The sequence below is a fragment of the Myxine glutinosa genome, chromosome 5 (genome assembly GCF_964187855.1).
Source record: "Myxine glutinosa chromosome 5, kmMyxGlut1.1, whole genome shotgun sequence".
Lineage (NCBI taxonomy): Eukaryota > Metazoa > Chordata > Myxini > Myxiniformes > Myxinidae > Myxine > Myxine glutinosa.
In genome coordinates, this window is record NC_136265.1 from 34,588,598 (window position 1) to 34,609,812 (window position 21,215).

The 21,215-nt window shown below is 44.8% G+C and overlaps 1 protein-coding gene across 3 annotated transcripts in view; it reads left to right on the plus strand.

Annotated features, from left to right (window-relative positions):
* The window catches only part of LOC137427716 (multidrug resistance-associated protein 1), a 126,921-nt gene that overhangs the window by 33,929 nt on the left and 71,777 nt on the right, over nt 1-21,215 (plus strand). For all 3 annotated transcript variants that reach the window (XM_068117403.2, XM_068117404.2, XM_068117405.2), the window contains 9 exons: nt 9,320-9,481; nt 12,755-12,847; nt 12,975-13,178; nt 15,012-15,158; nt 16,199-16,286; nt 18,239-18,305; nt 18,605-18,731; nt 19,971-20,147; nt 20,251-20,418. In XM_068117403.2, the coding sequence (XP_067973504.2) occupies nt 9,320-9,481; nt 12,755-12,847; nt 12,975-13,178; nt 15,012-15,158; nt 16,199-16,286; nt 18,239-18,305; nt 18,605-18,731; nt 19,971-20,147; nt 20,251-20,418 (1,233 nt within the window). The remainder of the gene's footprint in view (nt 1-9,319; nt 9,482-12,754; nt 12,848-12,974; nt 13,179-15,011; nt 15,159-16,198; nt 16,287-18,238; nt 18,306-18,604; nt 18,732-19,970; nt 20,148-20,250; nt 20,419-21,215) is intronic.

The following is a 21,215-nucleotide window of genomic DNA, read 5'->3' on the forward strand; positions in this document are numbered from 1 at the left end:
GGCTCTGCAGTTGCATCTCCATTTTCCGGAGCTCCACATTTTCTTTTTCCTCGGGTAACCAATCCAAGGCTACCTCTGTCCATGTTCCTTGTCCCACCAGAGATTCTACCACTAATGTCTGCATCTCTGCTCTCTTCATATGAGCTCGGACCTCCAAGTTAAAATGTTTGGCCAATATCAAGAGTTCCGATCTTAACGCTTGGAACTGTGCCTCATTAGGGGACGCTGCAAACTTTTCTGCGTCAAACACCATGGTGACTATTAGTTAGCACCTGTTAACCTTCACACAAAAATTTTCAAATTTTTTTTTGAAAAATTTGGGAATGTTAGAAAAATTCTAAATTTGGGAATTTTGGGAATTCTATCCCAGATGAATGTTAGGGAATTTAATCAGCAAAGACAAGCCCCCAATTTCAATTTGGGACAATTTTGGACGAGCCCCCAATTTCTGTTGCGTGCTCCTCCCCAACCCCCTGGTCACAGTGTACCTCCGAGCCCCGAGAGGAGTCACGGCAGAAAAATGTGTTATTCTGTATGTCAAAGATCAATGGTGAAGTCACACCAATTGTTACCAACAAACAACTATTGTATTAAGATCACACAAGAATAACAGTACAACAATAATATTAATCAAAAGTACAATCAATATATATCCTATGATGGTACCATCAGTTTCGTAATATATAACTCACTGTGCTCCAAGTGAGTGAAACCAGAACATTCCCAATGTCTCTTTCCCGGCTTCAAACCAAAGTTGATTCCGGTTTCAAGCCAAAGTCGATCTCGGCTTCAAGCCAAAGTCGATCCGCTCCAGCGATCGTCAGAACGATGTCTAATCGAGGCCAGAATCCCATTCAGATGACGGTCACAGTCACGCGGCCAAAGCTGCGCAAAGGCGCCCTCAAGGCGACTGGGAAATCCAAAGGCGCCCTCCAGGCGACTGGGAAATCACACCCTAGAGTATGGACGTTTCACGCCTCAGTCGGCGAACCGCAAATTAACCTTTGTTACGGATTTATGTGAATTTATGTGAATTACTATTCAGGTCATTGCTTATTAATGTTTATTCTATTAAAGGTTGTTGTGGTTAAATGGTTAGAGGCGCTCTGGATAACAGGAGACCGGAAACGGGATGGTGAACCGGAAGAAAAAAGAAAAAGACAAGGTCCGGGAGAAGCGGCCATCTTCTGGTCATCGCCCAGCTCCGACGCGAGCGGTGTCGATATTGAGCAGTGTGGGGGACGCTGCGTTTGAAAGCCCGTCTGGCGAAAGGAGTTACCTGCGCGGGGTAATTACCGATTACACGTCAAGTTGCCGTGGGTTCGTGCACGGAACCAAGCGTCCGGCACAGTTCGCCTCCACGTCTACAAGGACGCGTACGGGTCACACCTTGGGCCTCGCGCGCTTTGCGAGCTGCGCTTTGCGAGCTGCGCTTTGCTTTGCCCGCTTTGCTTTGCCAGGAGGTGTGCGCTGCAGCAGCTGTTCCCGGTACGCGACGTGCACGTTTGGAACGTCAGCCAGGGGTTCGTTCAACCGCCCGTGTGCGGAGAAGTCGACCTTCACCTTGGTCTGGAGGGGCCCAGAGACATTGTGAGGGACAGTGACCATTGAGAGGTCGTGAGTGGGGAAAGGGGGGAAATATATGAGATGGCCATCTTAGTAATATTGGTGATTGATTGTTGATGGTTGTTGATTGATTGGGGAATATATTATTGAGTAATCCGGATCCTTGGTGTGGGGTTTCTTATTGACTTGAATTATTGTGTCTTTCATATTGATTGCGCTACGAAAGCGTATAAATCGGAGATCTTTCTGGCGGGGTCCTCCCACGGTCCGGGGGTCACCAAGACCAGGTAGTTACCGGGAGGACCACGTAACACCTTCAAAATCCACGTTACACACACCCACACCAGATAAACGTCTGAATGCGGTGAAAACGGCTGAAGCGAAGCAAAGAAAACCTTGCGCGACGCGCAAAGCGCGCGAGTCAAAATGACCGACGGCCCGTACTCAAGACATAACGGCCCGACGATGATTCTCTTCGGAATCGACCGCAAAACCTGACACGCAGGTTGATCTGTCACAGCGATAACAACTCTGTCGCAGGAATCCCTTTCCCGGGAAACCCGAAAGTTCGCTACTGACTCCTGTTCACCAGCGTTTGCTCCAGCACTCGAAGCTGCTCCGTTTTCTTGTCGAACTCACTCGCCCCGCCTTCTTTTTTTCTCCTCTTCCTCTTCCTCTTCGTCGTTGGCCGCTTCCGGTTTCATTTAAAACATTAATTTTTTACCTTTTGAAAATAATAATTTCTATTTCCCTCAAACGACAACAATAACAATACATGGAATCAAAAATGTTTACAGTGGATGAAAACTACAACAACGGAAGTGACGAATCTGTAACAGTATGTATGTATTTATGTCCCCTCAAACGTACACCAATGAGAGCTGAGGATCTGGTCACATGACAGGGGTGATGTGATGTCATTAAAGCGGTACGACGGCTGACTCCTCACACCGCTATTTTGATTCCTATGCCGTTCAGGCAGGACATTGTTGAACCTTTCATGTATCACAATCTGCATGCTCTACCTTTACGTTGTTCATTCAATGTGTAACACAAACAAACACATGAAACATATGAAGTAAAACACGTGAAAATATGGATCTTTTATAACACTCGATTGTTATCGTGGCTGTGGCTGTGATTGATTTTGTGGGCTCCTTCTGTGTAGATATGTATGTATGTATGTATGTATGTATATATATATATAATTATATATATATATACACATACAGTATATATAATCGGGAGATTAAATCAGACGCGGACGTAGCTTCAGGACGGTCGATCTTTAATTCTCGACAAGCTTTCGACCAACAAAGGTCTTCTTAGTCATCCCCAAGTTCAGCGGAAGTCATCCCCAAGTTCAGCGGAAGTTAGGGACGACTAAGAAGAAGACCTTTGTTGGTCGAAAGCTTGTCGAGAATTAAAGATCGACCGTCCTGAAGCTACGTCTGCGTCTGATTTAATCTCCCGATTATTTATTTAATGCAAATGAGACGCCCTGCTCGTACTGTGGAGTTTCTACTATTTCTCACAGTTTTATATATATATATATAATATTTTCTATTGCTTCGCAAAATATCACTACTGTATATATAATTTGGTATGCTTGTTCCGTGTCCTTCTAAAAGGTTTCTACTGTCGTAGAATACGAAATGTTTCCACTCAAACTGCTGTGTGAATAAACCATACATTAGCGCTTATTCCTCTTCTTCAAACTCGCAAAGAGGCTTTTAGAACTGACAAATTCGTGATAAACAAACGATTTTTTACGGTGTAGATGTTTGGTCCCTGTGCTTTCAGCGTTTGTCTCTCCGTATGTATGTATGTCCCTCACATATTTATCCTACATATTGGGTGAGTTTTATAGCTGACAATTTCGCTTCTGAAAGGTAGAATGTAATGCCATTGGCTTTGCCAGTTGTGTTTCTTTCAACACCCTTTAGGGAACGTTCATATATTACGTCATACACCTGGTTGGGGCAAATTATCACACTTGATTGGGGGAAACTGAAATTATGACAACAGGGTGATGATATATGACTGGTTCATGCCCCCCACATCATACATGCCCCCCACATCACTTCCGGGTTCGGTTGCGAGAGGACGCTGGCGTTGCATATTCGCCGCTTCTCCGACTGGATGGATGTACAGGGTCTGCTTCTACCTTTCTGACCTGACATCTCACACCTGTCCTGCCTTTTCACACCCGCACGTGCCGCGTGTTCTCCGGCTGGATAACGGAATCTGCTTTTGATGGTACGGAATACGGAATTCGAAAGGCCCGCTCCCGTTGATTGTGGCCGTGGCCTTGTTTGCCGGTGGCCTTGTGGCCTTGTTTGCCGCTGTGGTCTTGATTAGCGGCTGCAGTCGTTTGCCGCTGCGTTTGCCGCTGCGTTTGCCGCTGCGTTTGCCGCTTTGCCTCCTCGACCTTGGCCTCGTACTCGTCCCTTCGCTCCTGCCTGGCATGGCTCTGAAGTACTCCGCCGCAAGGCTTCTTCTGCTCAATACCCGCTCCACCCCATCATGCATCTCTGCCATCAAATCAAATGGACTCCTCCGACGACCCAGGTACATTCACCGTGGCTCCGGTCGCAAGTTTGTTTATTTGCAATCAGGTCACTCCATCCCCGTCCTCTGGTCGGCTCAGCGCACTCTCACTCTTCGTCCCAGCGCACCTGGTCACAGCAACCCACACGATCGCACCTCTTGCCTACGAACCCTGGCTAAATCACCTGAATTCATCCCTGCTGTTCAAAACAACATCAAGCTCACCCTGTTCAACACCCGGTCCCTCAACAATAAATGCCTCATCCTGAACGAATACATCCTGGATAACAAACTGGACTTTCTCTGTCTCACCGAAACCTGGCAACAACCTCTGGACTACTACACACTCAACCTCACCACACCCAATGGATATTCCTACGTCAATAAACCACGCTCGGAGGGCCGAGGTGGTGGAATTGCCGTTATCCACCGTCAAGACATCAAGACCAACCTCATCTCCATCTCATCTGCTCCATCATTTGAACACCTGGCTTTAAAACTCTCTGGTCACACGCAGTCAGTCATGGCTGTCGTCTACCGCCCTCCCAAACCACACCCATCATTCCTGTCTGACTTCTCCTACTTTCTGACCCAGCTATGTTCCCTCTCCCCCTCAATCCTCCTCCTTGGTGATTTCAATATCCACATGGACTCCACTGACTCCACAATAACCACTGACTTCACTGATTTACTCACCTGCTTTAACCTCACTCAACATGTCGACTTTCCTACCCATATCCGTGGTCACATTTTGGACCTTGTCTGCTCCACTGGATTAAATTTGCACCATCTCTATGGCTCCGACCTCACCCTCTCTGACCACTTAGCCATCACTCTGACCATCAACATCCCCGCCCCAACACCAAGGCATTATCGCACAATCAACTTCCGTAAGCTAAACGCTCTTTCACCTACCTCATTCTCATCCACCCTCTCTGAAAAAATGTCCACTTCTCCCTTCATTGACCTCCACACCCCTTCCGACCTCACTGACTACTACAACCACACTCTCTCCTCCTGCCTTGACCAGCTTGCGCCTGTAAAAACCAAAACAGTTTCTTTCACCCATTCTGCTCCCTGGTTTACCCCTGAACTCCACCTGATGAAAACTCGTGCTCGCCAACTTGAAAGACTCCGCAATAAAACGGGTCTCACAGTTCACTCCCAAGCCTACAAGGACCACATACAACACTACAAAGATGCCCTCTCCCGCGCCCGCTCTGCCTACTACTCTCAAATTATCCACTCTGGCTCCGGAAACCCAAAAGCACTCTTCTCGACAATAAACAAACTCCTCCGCCCCCTGAACACCACCACCCAGTCATTCACAGTAGACAACTGCATCTCCTTCCTCTCTTTCTTCCAACGCAAAATTGACAACATCTACAACAGCTTGACCACCGCCGCACCCGCTCCCCCTCCAACCACCTGCCCCCCCTTGTCCTGCCATCCCCTGTCTCGGTTCTCCCCAATCTCTCCTACTGACCTCTCTGAACTCCTCATAGGAATGAAAACTGCCACCTGCACTCTTGACCCCATCCCCTCCAGCTTTGTCAAAGCCTCCCTCCCTGCTCTCTCTCCACTTATCATTGCAACAATAAACTCCTCCCTGTCTACAGGCATCGTCCCACCTTCCCTCAAAATTGCTGCTGTTACCCCCATTCTAAAAAAACCTGGTCTAAACCCTGACACCCTAAACAACTTCAGACCCATCTCCAACCTACCCTTTCTGTCAAAAGTTTTGGAACGCGCTGTAGCCACTCAACTCAAACATCATCTCTCTGCCAATAACTTGTATGAAACATTCCAATCCGGATTCCGCTCCAACCACAGTACTGAAACTGCTCTCCTCAAAATCACCAACGACCTTCTCCTCTCCTCTGACGCTGGCAACCTCAACATTCTCGTCCTCCTCGACCTCAGCGCTGCCTTTGACACCATCGATCACACTATCCTCCTCACCCGACTTGAATCCACCTTTAACGTCACCGGCACTGCCCTCTCTTGGATTAAATCATACCTCTCTGACAGATGCCAGTTCATCTCCATCAATAACTGCAAATCCCCCACTGCTCCCCTCCCCCAAGGTGTCCCCCAAGGTTCAGTTCTTGGCCCCCTCCTCTTCGTCCTTTACCTGTCCCCGCTCGGTCACTTAATCCGCCGTCATGGTCTCCAATTCCACTGCTTCGCCGATGACATCCAGCTTTTCATCTCCACCAAGTCCGTCTCCACCGACACCCACTCTATCCTGACAAACTGCATCACTGAAATAAAATCCTGGCTTCAAATCAACTTCCTCAAGCTTAACTGTGATAAATCTGAAATAATCATCATTGGCCCAAAAACGCTCACAAAATCCACCCATAACTTTGCCCTCAACATCGACGGTATCCCAGTATCCACCTCCCCTCACATCCGGAATCTTGGCGTCATCTTTGACCAAACCCTTTCCTTCGACAAATACACTAAACAGATCACAAAGTCAGCCTTCTTTCACCTGAAAAACCCGTCTCCGCTCATCCCTCTCCTCCACGGCTGCAGAAACCCTCATCCACGCCTTCATCACCTCCCGTCTGGACTACTGCAATAGCCTCCTCTATGGTTCACCCTCAAAAATCACCAATAAACTCCAATACATTCAGAACTCCGCTGCCCGTCTACTCACTCATTCCCGGACCCGTGACCACATCACCCCCGTCCTTTACAAGCTTCACTGGCTCCCCATCCCCCAGAGAATCCAGTACAAAATCCTCCTCTTGACATACAAAGCCCTCCATAACCTGGCCCCATCCTACCTGGCTGACCTCCTCTCCAGACACACTCCCACCCGCAACCTCCGCTCTGCTGGTACCAACCTCCTGACCCCCTCCATCCGGACCAAATTCAGATCCTGGGGGGACAGGGCCTTCTCCATCGCTGCTCCCACCCTCTGGAACTCACTACCTCACACCATCAGAGACTCCTCCTCACTCACCACATTCAAAACATCACTAAAGACCCACCTGTTCAACGCTGCATTCAACATTCAACCCACAGCATTTAACCCCTGACTATCTCTTCTCCTTCTCCCTCCTTTTGCTTTAAATATTTCCCTATTGATTCTTGTCTTGTCTTTTTGATTCTTGTCTTATATATATGCCGTATATCGCTGCTGTTTGTTTTCTTGATTCTTGTCTTTTTGCAATTGTTGTTTTCATGTATTGTTATGCATTATGTTTTCCACTCTGTCAAAGCGCCTTTGGGCTTCTGGAAAAGCGCTATACAAAATAAATGAATTATTATTAATTATTATTATTATATATAATAAAAACTTTGATTAAGGGCTCTTCAAACATTGAAGCATTTATTATGACCACCCCAACCACCTTAAGCCTGGTGTTGGCTTAACGGTTAGGGTGGAGGCCTCAGGATCCGAGGGTCCCGAGTTCGAATCCCATTCAGCTGTTTAATTTACACCAGATGGGGTGGACTCAGCCTGTCATCCTTCCGAGGTCTGTGAAATGAGTACCAACTCATTGGGTCCTCTCTCAAGGAGGTTGGTGGCAGGATTTGCACTCCATCCGCCGTAAAACATCTTATTGTGGTGTGTGTCGGGATGGTGCTGAGGTTACTTTGATAGTGTTGACTAACTGACCAACATATAGAATAAACCAGGGTCTCAATGCAATCTCTTCACTTCCATGATGACCGACAGCTTGGAGACTTAGAGTACTTCAAAATAATTTAATGCCTACATTATTTGCTGTTAACTGGTATCTCCACTCAGGTCATACTATCCTCTTCAACTAAAGTATCAAACAAGCCCTGTAGTCTTTTTGTCTTGTTTTTTTTTAAACCTCATTGTTCTTGCTCAACATGGCGTTCAGTCCACCTTCTACCACACTTTACTTGTCAGGGGTTTCAAATGTTACTCCCCATGGATCTCGCATATCATGGAGCCTGATTTTTATTAGTCCCCTACCGGTGTACACCGGAGGGGACTATAGGTTTGCACGCCGTCCCTCCGTCCGTCAGTCTGTCAGTCCGTCAGTCCGTCACGCAAAGAACAGTTTTCCGGACTTTTTTTCTAAACGCTTAATGCTAATGATTTCAAACTTGGTACATGGGTTCCTCATGACAAGTTACAGATCAAGTTCAAACTTCACGACGTTTCGATCATTTTTGACAAAGTTATGGCACTTTGAACTTTGGGAATTCTGATGATCCTTAAGTCAGTGCCATTTTAAGTTTTAATTTCCTTTAAAAAAGATTTTCTCTGCAATAATTGGACCGATTGAGATCAAATTTTCACCATATGAGGAACTCGGTCTGTAGAATATTTTAATGGTAATTATGACGTCACAGGTCACGTGGTTCGGCCGCCATATTTTTCCGTGAAAACACGAAAACCCCCTTTTTCTCTGCAACGGCTGAACAGATCGAGGCCAAACTTTGCAGGCAGAATCGCATACCCATGACAAACAAAAAAGTCAGAGTATGACGTCATGCGTCACATGGTTTCAGAGTTATGGCGTTTTTAAGCATGAACCTTTAAAACCGAGCGCCTCCCTCATTTTTGATCCAATCAAGGGGAAACTTCACAGATCTGTTCAGCATGTCAGTCTACTAACATGTCCTTTTGGAATTTGCGATAGGTCACGTGGTTTGGCAGATATCGTTAATTCGACGAAAATATTTTTTAAAATGGATATCTCTTGTTTATTCTGGAGTTCTCAAGCCACACCACGTGCCCTCAGCCTCGTCTCGCGAACGTCAACAGCGCGACACAGCGCGCGCTTTTCGGAGGGGCGGAGCCAAGCCGAGCAACATGTATATACACATCGATCATTGATCGTGAACTGGAAAATATAATAAATTACTGATATTTAGCGACTCGAAAGGTTCTTTATCAACGACTTATTTCCTCGTGCTTCTGCTGACCTGTCTGCAAGGTGTATAAATCGAAGTTCCGAGTGCGAATCACAGGTGAGCCCGTCCTGAGGTAATTAGCGATTGGGAACTATTCAGAACCTGTGCGCAAATAACCCTTGGTAATTTCCCCAACAGTTTTCCGGAGGACAGACTGCCGGTAGGGGACATGTATTGCAGCGCAATACTCAGAATGCTCGTTTTTCCTCCCTCAGCCCCCTGCCCCTGCTATCCCACCCTGGCTTCCATGCCTTGAGGAGCTGAACTCTCACTACGTGTTGTGTGCTTGGGACAGGCTCTCGTGATCACAAATGCGGTGAAGCGAACCTCCACGGTTGGGGAAATTGTGAATCTGATGTCTGTCGATGCTCAGCGCTTTATGGATCTCACCACGTACCTGAGCATGGTGTGGTCTGCCCCATTACAGATCATGATGGCTATGTACTTCCTTTGGCAGGTATGTGGAGGAGGGAATGTAGCAAAGATGTTTAGGAGTGCTTCTGAGAGCTTAATTGTGGAGTTTAAAAGATTGCTTGTTTGGTGTTGTCTGAGAGAGTTGAATCCAATAAGTTACGGGATCGCTGGAGTACAACTGAGAGAAGTTAACAGGTTGTTAACAGGTTGTCCGTCGGTCTGTCCGTGATACGTTTTTGTTACCATGATAAATTGAGAATGGCTGAAGGGATTTTAGTCAAACTTGGTGCACGTATGTATAGTGAGGTAAATATGAACTCATTAGATTTTGGGGTCACGAGATCAAAGGTGAGAGGTCATGTGAGGTAAAAATCCTGTTACCATGATAACTTGTGAACCAGCGATGGTATTTTGACTAAAGTTCGTACAAGTGTGTATTATGCTGCAAAGATGAACTGACTTAATTTTGGGGTCAATAGGTCAGAGTCTGTAATAGGTTTTTGTTACCCCAATAACTTGGGAACGGCTGAAGGGAACCAAGTCAAACGTGGTATAGTTTGTATAATGATGTGAAGATAAATGGATTAGATAATGCGGTAAGAAGTCAGAGGTCCCCTTCAGTAAAAAATATATTACTGCACTAACTTGTGAACCACTGCTGGGATTATGACCAAACTTGGTACAAGTTTATATTATGATGAATAGATTTAAGAGGCCAAAAAATGATTATTTTTTTTGAAGAGATTTGTTTTAGAGGATGATGTCCCTGACGCATTGGCACAAAAATAATGTTAAAAAAAATTAATAATAATAAGATAAATAAATAATGCCCATGGGGACAAATTGGCACTGACCATGACCGCGCGGGCAGCAGGAAAGAATGGGGAAATTTGACCCCCAACTTGTGTTGCGTGGCCTCGGCTCGGGGAGTGAGGGGGGGAGGGGGTTCAACCACCACAATGAGGTGTCCTCGATAGTTGTCCTCAAGTAGTTGTGTATCTTCCTAGAATGTGAGCACATCCAATCTGTCGCTTTGCTGACGGAGTCCTCCTGTTTGCCAAAAATTGCTTTGTTGGTTTAATGCGTCTATTGAGTTTGTCCATCACAATAAACTCGACCAGAATATGGCAATATTTCATCATTTATTGAAGTTCCCTCAGATCTACAATTGGTCGGTGGCTGATTGTAAGCTTTGATTGTCATATGCCCCGATGGCAGTTTGCATTCCCATAACATATCCGATCAATCTCCCAGTCCCAGGAGCGAGCCAGATATCTCTCACATCTTAGATGATGTGCCGTTGCCTTTGTGAAGCCTGCACCTTGCAGTCTTCCATATAAATGTTATTGTTCTGCACAAACTGGCCCGCAGCACGGTGACAGCCAATTGCGACCTGCTTGTCGCTTCGCTGATGGGTTGAAGCAAAAGGCAGACATTGGCGTTTCCCCATGTTTCCCATGTCACAGGCATTGGCATGTAACTCTCTGGGCCTGGCTTGGGCATAGCTTCAAATCAACACGTAACTCTCTGGGCCTGGCTTGCACATAGGTTGAAATTAACAGTTAACTCTCTGGGTCTGGCTTGGGCGTAGCTTCAAAATACACACGTAACTCTCTGGGTCTGGATTGGACGTAGCTTCAAATCAACATGCAACACCCTGGGCCTGGTTTGGGCATAGCTTGAAATCAACACGCAACTCTCTGAGCCTGGCTTGGGCATAGCTTGAAATCAACACGTAACTCTCTGGGCGTGGCTTGGGTGTAGCTTGAAATCAACATGTAACTCCTCGGGCCGGGCTTGGGCATAGCTTGAAATAAACATGTGACTCTATACTGCCCTACTTTGACAAAAGGAAGCAACTGCCTGAAAGGAGTTTTCTTGTAAATGAGGAAAATGTGTTTTTCTTTCTGCTCTCTTTGGCAGAAATGCCAAATATCAGAAATGATATCTCAGAAATGGAGGGTCGTGTTACTTTATTTTGTGTACGAACGTGTAGAGCATACCTCAAAATACCTAAAATACCCTAGAACAAGTGATAACTCAATTGCGACAAAAATGACAGTTGCTTCCTTTTGTCAAAGTAGGGCAGTATAGGCCTGGCTTGGGCGTTGCTTGAAATCAACATGCAACTCTCTGGGCCTGGCTTGGGCATAGCTTGAAATCAACACGTAACTCTGGGCCTGGCTGGAGGGTAGCTTCAAATGAACATGCAGCTCTCGCCCGTGAAGTGTTGGTACGGCGTCGTGTTTCAGAAATTTCTGAGGGTTGTTTCCCAGGTAGTGATCGCCTTTTGATCAAATGCAAACGCTGATGGCTCAAATTCGATGTCGCAAACAGCATAATCTTTTGAATGAACATACGTTTTGATGTTGAATTTGGTTGTTCCAAGGTATTTCAACCACAAAGCACACGATCCTTAACGATCTTTTGGTGGGTCAGGGATGCAAAAAAACGACTTCTGAGTCGTGGGGAAATTTCTCGACGATCGGAACAGTAAAAAGTTTGTCAAATCGGCATCTTGAATTCTGGAATAACTTGTGATGAAATGCAGACGTACATGTCCAACAGTGAGTTGTGCAACTTTCACGTCATGCAAATCAACGGAAGTGGCTCATTTGCATAACGGAAGTGAAAATAGTCCGATTTTAAAATACGATTGTCTGGCTTATTTATTCTCCCAAACATGTCTCTTCAAATAATTCCATAATTCCAGACGTACATGTCCAACAGTGAGTTGTGCAACTTTCACGTCACGCAAATCAACGGAAGTGGTTCATTTGCATAACGGAAGTGAAAATAGTCCGATTTTAAAATACGATTGTCTGGCTTATTTATTCTCCCAAACATGTCTCTTCAAATAATTCCATGAATTGCGAAAGATGATGGGAATAGAGCCTGTGATTGATGCTGTGAAGAGGAACAGGTTGAGATGGTTTGGTCATGTGTTGAGGAAGGATGAAAGTGACTGGTTGAGAAGAGTGATGGAAATGAATGTAGAAGGAAGTAGAAGACCGGGAAGACCGAGAAAGACTTGGCTAAAGATGGTGGAAGAAGAAATGCGGGCAAGGGGGTTAACAAGGAGAGATGCAGAAAATAGGGCAAAATGGAGAAGATTGTCATGGGGACCGCAAGGCTAACCCCCGCTCCAGCAGGGAAAATGGCCTTTAAAATGCATGTTGTTGTTGTTGTTGTTGTTGTTGTTGTTGTTGTTGTTGTATTGTGTCCCTTTTAAATGTGTTTACCAGCATTAACGTCGAATGTTGTGTTGTTCAAGCAACATGTGCATGTGTTCGTGTCTGTCCTCCCTCCACCCCAGTACTTGGGTGCGTCTGTGTTGGCTGGCGTGGCCGTTATGGTCCTGCTTCTCCCAGTCAACGGGTGCATCGCCGTGAGAACAAAAAACCTGCAGGTGACGTGGCCACTGAGTGTGGTTGTCCTTGTACTCTAGTTGAGATCAGTCGCTGCTCGCGAAACAACCGAACATTTTGAGACATTGAGACAACCGAAAACCCCTTTGCACATTTTGTGCCCCTCAGGTTGAACAGATGCGCTACAAAGACGAGCGTATAAAGCTAATGAGCGAGATTTTGAATGGGATCCGAGTGCTGAAGTTGCACGCTTGGGAGCCGAGCTTCCGCGACAAGGTGCTGGTGATACGTCAGAACGAACTGCGTACGCTCCGATCTATTGCATACCTCCATGCGGTGTCCACCTTCGCCTGGGTCTGCGCACCTTTCCTGGTAAGTGCTTGAATGCTGACGGTTTTAATTTCCTCCAGAACTTTGCATGATCCATCTGCTTGCATTTTTGAAGGTGCTTTTGTGCTATCCTGGATTGGGCTGTTGAGTGTTCCCATCTGAAGCAATGCTCAGGTTCAAATTGCATATGCTCAAAGTTTGTCCTCTGTCTGGTCAAGTCCTTGTAATTCATGTTAGTCATGGCCAAAATATTGCCACCCTTGCACATTTTTCAAATAACTCACAATTTTCTCTAAAAATAAGTTGAAATTGACAAAAGTATTTGGTCTCCACAATTATTTATTTCACTGTTAATGTTACAGAACCTTTTGTTTTTAATTCAGAACTAAATATATCCCTTTAAATAAGAAAATATAAAGAAATGGCATTGACAAAATTATTGACACCTAGACTTAATATTTGGTAGCACGGCCTTTGGACAAAATAACTGCAGTCAAGCGCTTCCTATATCCATGAATGAGCTTCCTACATCTCTCTACTGGCAGTTTGGCTCACTCTTGTTGTGCAAACTGCTCCAGTTCTCCCAGATTTGAAGGGTGCCTTCTCCCAACTGCTGTTTTCAGATCTCCCCACAGGTGTTCAATGCGATTTAGATCTGGACTCATTGCTGGTCATTTCAGAACAGTCCAGCATTTTGTCTTGAACCATTGCTGGGTGCTTTTTGAAGTGTGTTTGGGGTCATTGTCCTGCTGCAAGACCCATGACCTTCGACGGAGACCCAGCTTTCTGACATTGGGTTGAACTTTGTGCTCCATAATTCCTTGGTAATCTCCTGATTTCATGATGCCGTGCACACATTCAAGGCACCCAGTGCCAGAGGCAGCACAGCAACCCAAAAACATCACTGAACCTCCTCCATGTTTGACTGTAGGGAAGGTGTTCTTTTCTTTGAAGGCTTCATTTTGTTTTCTGTAAACATAGAGATGATGTGCTTCACCAAAAAGCTCTAATTTGGTCTCATCTGTCCACAGGACATTCTCCCATAAGGTTTTTGGCTTGTTCAGGTGTGTTTTGGTAAACTCCAGTCGGGCTTTCTTCTGTCTCTTTCTCTCAGCAGTGGGGTCCTCCTGGGTCTCCTACCATAAACCCCCCTTTCATTGAATTTGCGACGGATGGTGCCAGTTGAAACTGTCGTACCTTGTGTCTGAAGGTCAACTTGAATCTGTTTGGCAATTGATTGAGGTGCTTTCTCCACCATTCAAACAATCCTACGCTGCAATCTTCGATCAAGTTTTCTCTTGCAGCCACGTCCAGGGAGGTTGGCTATAGTGCCATGGGCCTTAAACTTCCTGATAACATTGCGTACTGTGGACACAGGAACATCAAGGTCTCTGGAGATGGACTTGTAGCCTTGAGATTGTCCATGCTTGGCTACAATCTTGTGTCTGACCGCCTCAGACAATTATCTGATTTTCTTTCTTTTCTCCATGCTCATTGCGGTACACAGTGGCACAAAACAGCAGAATGACTCCTTTTCTCTTTTCAAACTGGTTGAATGAGTGATTTTTATATTGCAGGCACCTGCAACTCACCATAGGTGAGTTCAATTCCAAAGTAAAGGAGAATCACCTGCTCGAAATCGAAGTTTTGTTCTACTGCAAACCAAAGAAATACAAATCTGGATACCAAAATATATTTTAATTTCAACAATTTTCTGGAAGAAATGGTTCATTATTTCAAAAAAGTGCAAGGGTGCCAATATTTTTGGCCACGACTGTAAACTGTACTCATGTAGTTATCCTGCATGTGATGTATGTATATGCTCATCCATGAACCTGAGATCACCAAAAGGAAATGTAACTTTCTTTCTGCCAGGTGGCACTTACAACCTTTGCTGTCTTCGTGCTTGTTGACAAAAATAACGTGATGGATGCAAAGACTGCTTTTGTGTCGCTCACGCTGTTCAACCTCCTGCGTTTCCCGTTGAACATGTTACCCCAGGTCATCAGTTCGTTGGTCCAGGTCAGTTGGGTGAACTGGCATTGGGAATGAAGGGACGATTTTTATATGGGGCATTGGGGCGGCAGAGAAGAGATTGGGAGGTAAATGCATGCTGTTATTTCTGGGGAAATAGCCAATCGGCATTGTTTTGTTCGTGGACAGGCAGCTACGATTCCATCTGTGGGTTGTGCCAAGAGCTCGTTTGAAAAAACTGTTTATTGTTTCTGGGTTTCTATTTGGAGTTTGAGCAGTAACACATTCCATGTTCTTGAAGAGTTAAAGTTCTATGTTCGGTCTGTGATTTATTTATTGTTTGTCTGCTTTTTCTTGTCTGCTTTTGTTTGTTTTTTGTTCAGGTCTTTGTTGTTTTATGCAAAGTCAAGGCTAGTTGAAGAGCAAGAGCACAGAATTGATCAGGACTTGTCAGAACAAAAACACCAGAAAGAGAGGGGGGGGGGGGGGGGAACGCCAACAGCAGGGCTGAGGGACATGCTGGTAAGAGGGGTGAGGGGGGGAGGATGCAGATGGTGCACAAGATGGATGCAGGAGCAAACTCTCAGGAGGGGGAAAAAAAAAAAACTTGAAATTTCGTGGGTGGATGCAGGGTGGGGTGACATCGTTAATGGGGATGGAAGATATGATTTGGTTTCGGATTGCGGGCGATCCAAGATGGTGGTGAACAGCTGTCTTGAAGACTTGGAGGTAAGAATGAGATTGAAGAGAATGTGGGAGGTAGTTCCACAGGTGGTGGGAAAAGAGGAACGAATGAGAGCATGGAGAGGGTATAGAGTGCCAGACCAGAAAGTTGGCGCGAGAAGACGGAAAGACCACCGACACATCTGCAATGGCAAAGCAATAGGCCCATTAACTCGCCTTCATCACCGGAGATTTCAATACTCTTGAAGCCCTTTATATATTTATTGAATGAATGGGCTAAGTCTCGTAGTGGAGCGGGCACGCACGCACACACACACACACACACACATACACACACACACACACACACACACCCGCCTCTTTTAGGTCTGGGTGTTTTCTAACTGATTGTATTGCTTCTGCAGGCAAATGTTTCACTAAAGAGACTCCAGCGCTTTCTGGCAAACGAAGAGCTCGACCCCGACAATGTGTTGAGAGAGAAACGACGTGACGGTATTGTTATAAGCATGCTAAATGGCCCATCTCATTTTCTATTGCTACTTATTTTGACTTGTGGTGGGTGGATATCGAGATGAGCGCAAGCCATATTTGCTTCACTGCCCAAGTCGCCTTGGACAATATTTGACGCACATATAAATTTGTTGCGTACACATGCTCTGATGAACCAGTTTACAATGTCATTGCTTTTACATAATGAGTCGTTCGTTTTTAAGTAGGCCAGCTATCTCTGGCACCCTGAACAAATTTCAAATTCCTGCCATGACTAGTCCACTGGAAATGGCAAAGGCAAACCACCAAGTGTAATTATTTCCGTTTGGCTGCTTTGACCTGCTTGCTTTCAGATACAACAACAGAAAGAAAGGAAACGGGTGGAAAACTCGTTTTTGTGAAGGCCTGGTATCATTTTTGAACTAGGACCCGGCACTCTGTCGAGTACATGAAGTCCGCCAGGTTGAACGGTTTACATTTTGTATCCCACTGATAGGCCGGATATGCATGCGGACCTGAACCAAAATCTAATCGGCTTGTTCCTGTCACGTTCCCCAACTAATCCACCAAGTTTTGTCATTTGTCCACAATTTTTCTGAAATATCCAGTTATTTATCATATTTGGCCCTATCGCTCAATGGTGAAGAATCACTTGCACTTCTTAAAATTATAGTATACGGATCTTCACCAAAATCTAATTAATTCGTCCTTGTCAAACACCAAACCTGTCCACCAAGTTTTGTCTGAATCTGTCCATAAGTTTTTGAGATGTCCTGCCCACAGACAAACAAACAAGAAATCGTCATGCAGAGCATGATACTTGAAAAATCCACCCCTTGGATACATCAAATTGTCTATTTCACTAAGATTAAAATTGAAGATCTTAATTAAAGCTCTGGTCAATCACATTAAAATTGATGATTTTTCAGATGAAAACCGATATTAGAAACTTGACCTCGAGTTGACCTTTGACCTTAAAACAGTTGGTTTCCCTATTTAGTGACTCAATGTGCAATTGCTTTTTTAATTTTATGGTTAATCGAATGGAAGTTGATGATTTTACAAATGAAAATTGATTTTAGAAGTTTGACCTTGAGTTGACCTTTGACCTAAATATAGTTGGCTTCCCTTCCCCATTCATGACCCAATATGCAAATATTGTTGAATTTTAAATTCAATTGGATGAAAAATGGCGATCTTAGAAATTTGACCTCCAGATGACCTTTACCCAATATGCAAATATTGTTGAATTTTAAATTCAATTGGATGAAAAATGGCGATCTTAGAAATGTGACCTCCAGATGACCTTTGACCTTTGACCTCAAATCAATGGGCTTCTCAGTTGTGAGGACCTCTAACTTAGTGAAGTTTCATGACTATCGGTTTAGAATTGTGACCTGTCGGCTGGTGACAGACAGACAGACAGAATAACAAACTCAACCGACCAATATACTTGAAAAATCTTCGATTTTGCAAGTAACAAACAGACAGGTGTGAAAACCTAACCTCCGTCCCACCTTTGTTGGCGGAGGTAATGACAATCTGGACGATGCTTTTTAAATGATAATCCAAATCCAAGAGATTGAAATTAAACTTGATGACGTCACTGGCACCTAACATATCGGTTTGGTCACAGATTGCATAAATTTATCTTCTCCCCATTGAAACCATCAGCACCTCAAAATGCAGTCTTCAGTGGGGGGTGTATCTGGTCTTGTGTCCAACTCTCAAACCTTGAGACCGTTTTGGTTCGATTGAAAGAGTGGATGCGATGCATTGTAAACAGGTCTCAGTGCCTCTTGAAGGCCCACATTAACCCGTCCCTTCCATTCACTGCAACGAACCTTTACCCTGAAATTGTCTTTTTTATTGTTGTTTTGAACAACTTTTGTTCCGTGACACCAAAAACACCTTGTGCAGGTACTTGCTTTTTCTTCTGTGGTATTTTCCTCCAGGTCTGAGCATCTCAGTAGATCACGGATCATTTGCTTGGGGCAAGAGCGAACAGCCTGTTCTAAATGAGTAAGTATGGGACAGTATGGGGTTTGGCTTTTCTTGGGAAGAGCCGAGCAGGGGTGGAGGTTTGTAAAATGAGTATTCCATGCTGGGTGTTGTTTAAAGCTGGTGTTTGGGGAATTGGAGGGGAGACGAGGGAATCCACTGGTTGGTTTATTTTTGCAAATATTAAATGGATATGTTCGACGAGGGACTTTGGGGTTACAGGGTTGTCTTGTGAGGTGTGTTGATCATTTGTATCTGTTTATTTATTTTCGAGGAACTTTCCACACCGTTGCTCATTTAGACTATCCGACACCTTACAGTGTATCTCTCAAGGTACCCACTGGCACTTTGATAGCCATTGTGGGTCATGTTGGATGTGGAAAATCTTCACTGATCTCTGCTGTGCTCGGAGAACTCGAGCGTGTGAGTGGCTTTGTCGCCGTGCAAGTAAGTTTTATTTATTTCTTTATTTGTTAACTCAACTGGACTACCGTCCAGTTGAGTTCATCACATACCGAACCCTCCGGCGTCCGTCTGTCGTCCGTTAACTTTTCGACGTTAACACTCCAGCGTCCACAAATATCAACCGATTCTGATCAAACCTGACATGCAGCATCCTTACCCCAAGGACCAGGTTGGTATTACATTTCAGCCCGATCCGTTGAAAATATGGCGGACGTAGGCGACAATTTTGTTTTTGGTCATGAAAACGACGTTAACACTCTAGTGTCCACAAATATTAACAGATTTTAATCAAACTTAGAATGTTTAACCCTTACCACACACGGTAGGTTGCTATTGCATTCCAACCTCAGTTCAGTTGAGTTCTGCTTCCCTGGAAGCTCTAGTTTATTTATATTTATATATTTATTAATTTTTTGGTTTTTTTTTTTGTGACGGCAGAGTAGTTAAGTTTTGTTTGGGTGGAGCAGGGGTGGTGGTGTTGTAGTTGTATGTGGGACAGTTGTGTACATCTGCTCCTCAACTGAGGTAACAACAAAAGCTAACCCCATATGACCACTTCTCTCATGAAGCTGTGGTCTCAGGCTTGAATCTCAAGTTTGACCATCATCTACACCAAATGACCAATTAGGTCATCCCCCAACCATACTCATGATCTCCTCTACCCCAAATGACCCCATTCCCAAGCACTCCCTTTTTCCAGGTTTTTGTGATTTCCCCATTTCTCCCCCACCCTTCCCCCCCCCCCCCCCCCCAATCTCCCATCTCCCTCACCCCTCATCCTTTGTAAGTTGTCTGTGGGTTTGTTCCTTTTTTGTTTAACCTCTAATTTCTCCTTCCTCTTCTTGCTGTGTTTCATTCCTCTTGTGTGCAGCTTGTTCACCCCTCTCACGGTGTGTTTTGTGCAGACTTGGCAAGCGATCCTGAGCATCTTGAACAAATCCCAAACTCCTTTACAAATTTGAATATCCGCGACTGTTTATTTCAGCATGTTTAGGCATCCACTGGTTTATGAACGAAACATTTTTCAGAAGAAACCAAACAGAAAAAGCAAAACATTGTTTGAAGTGGAATATTGTTTTTGCATACATTCCCCTTTGAGACAACAACAACCACAGTTCCCGAAAAAGGCCAACCCCCGCTTGCGGGGAAAAATGGCCTCTAAAGGTGGTTTTATACATTCCCCTTTGTTTAGTCCTGTTCCATTTTCATTTTTATTTTTAGGGCTCTGTAGCATTTGTACCACAGCAGGCCTGGATCCAAAATGCAACCTTAAGGGACAACATTGTGTTTGGAAATGTGTTTAAAGAGAAGTGGTATCACCGTGTTCTCGCTGCCTGCGCCCTGCTTCCTGACCTGGACATCCTGCCGGCTGGTGACATGACCGAGATCGGAGAGAAGGTCAAATTTAGTTATCCTTTGTAATTGTTTACATTTGTTTGTATGTTTACCCCCCCCCCCCCCTCCTTTTAGTCACACTTAGCCAATTCTGTGTCTCATGTAGGGAATCAACCTTTCTGGAGGTCAAAAACAGAGGATAAGCTTGGCTCGTGCAGTCTACAACCGTGCGGCCATTTACCTGCTCGACGATCCACTTTCTGCAGTTGATGCCCATGTTGGGAAACACATCTTCGATCAGCTCATTGGACCGGAAGGCCTTTTGAAAGACGAGGTGAGCCGGTTTGGGGTAGGCCATAGACATCTCATTTCTAAACGTTTCTTAATTTAGTCAGAACTGCAAAAATAAACCACACGGTGTATTGGTTAAGATTGGGGTAAATATTAACGATGAACGAACAAATCGAGACTAAAATAGCATCACAGAAGTTTAATGGACTGTTCTAGCCGTAAAAATAACAAGTGAAATGATGATGTAAAAAATTAGACTGTGTGAATTGGTTTGCTGAAGGAGGAACCCGTTTGAAACTGGAGTCGCAGACAGTCATGAACAAATTTGCACTCCTCGTCAAGAAATGCAACGGAAATAATACTGTAGATGTGGAAATTTTTGCGCGATTTAAATTTTTGTGCCGAGTGACATGAAAATGTGTTCACGTGTTTTTACCCTCGCCAGAGGAAAGGTTATTGCATTTGAGTTCATTACTTGCCGGAAAAATTTTCCGGCAAGTATGTTGATCTGTTCGTTTGTTTGTCTGTCTGTCTGTTTGTCTGTCTGTTTGTCTGTCTGTTTGTCTGTTTGCAGCACTGCGTCTACACCGTTGCACGGAGAATCGCCAAACTTTGCACACATAATGGTCTTGCCCTCTAATATACTGTGCCTCAATGATGACGTCATCAGTGACGTGGTTCGGCCGCCATCTTGGAAAAACCGAATAAATTTGCACCTCTATATCTCCGAAAGTACTGAACAGAAAAAATTGAGACATGGCTCATTGTAAAGAACTCTCCATGGGGAATAAAATATGTTAATGATGACGTCATATGTCACGTGGTCGGCCGCCATCTTGG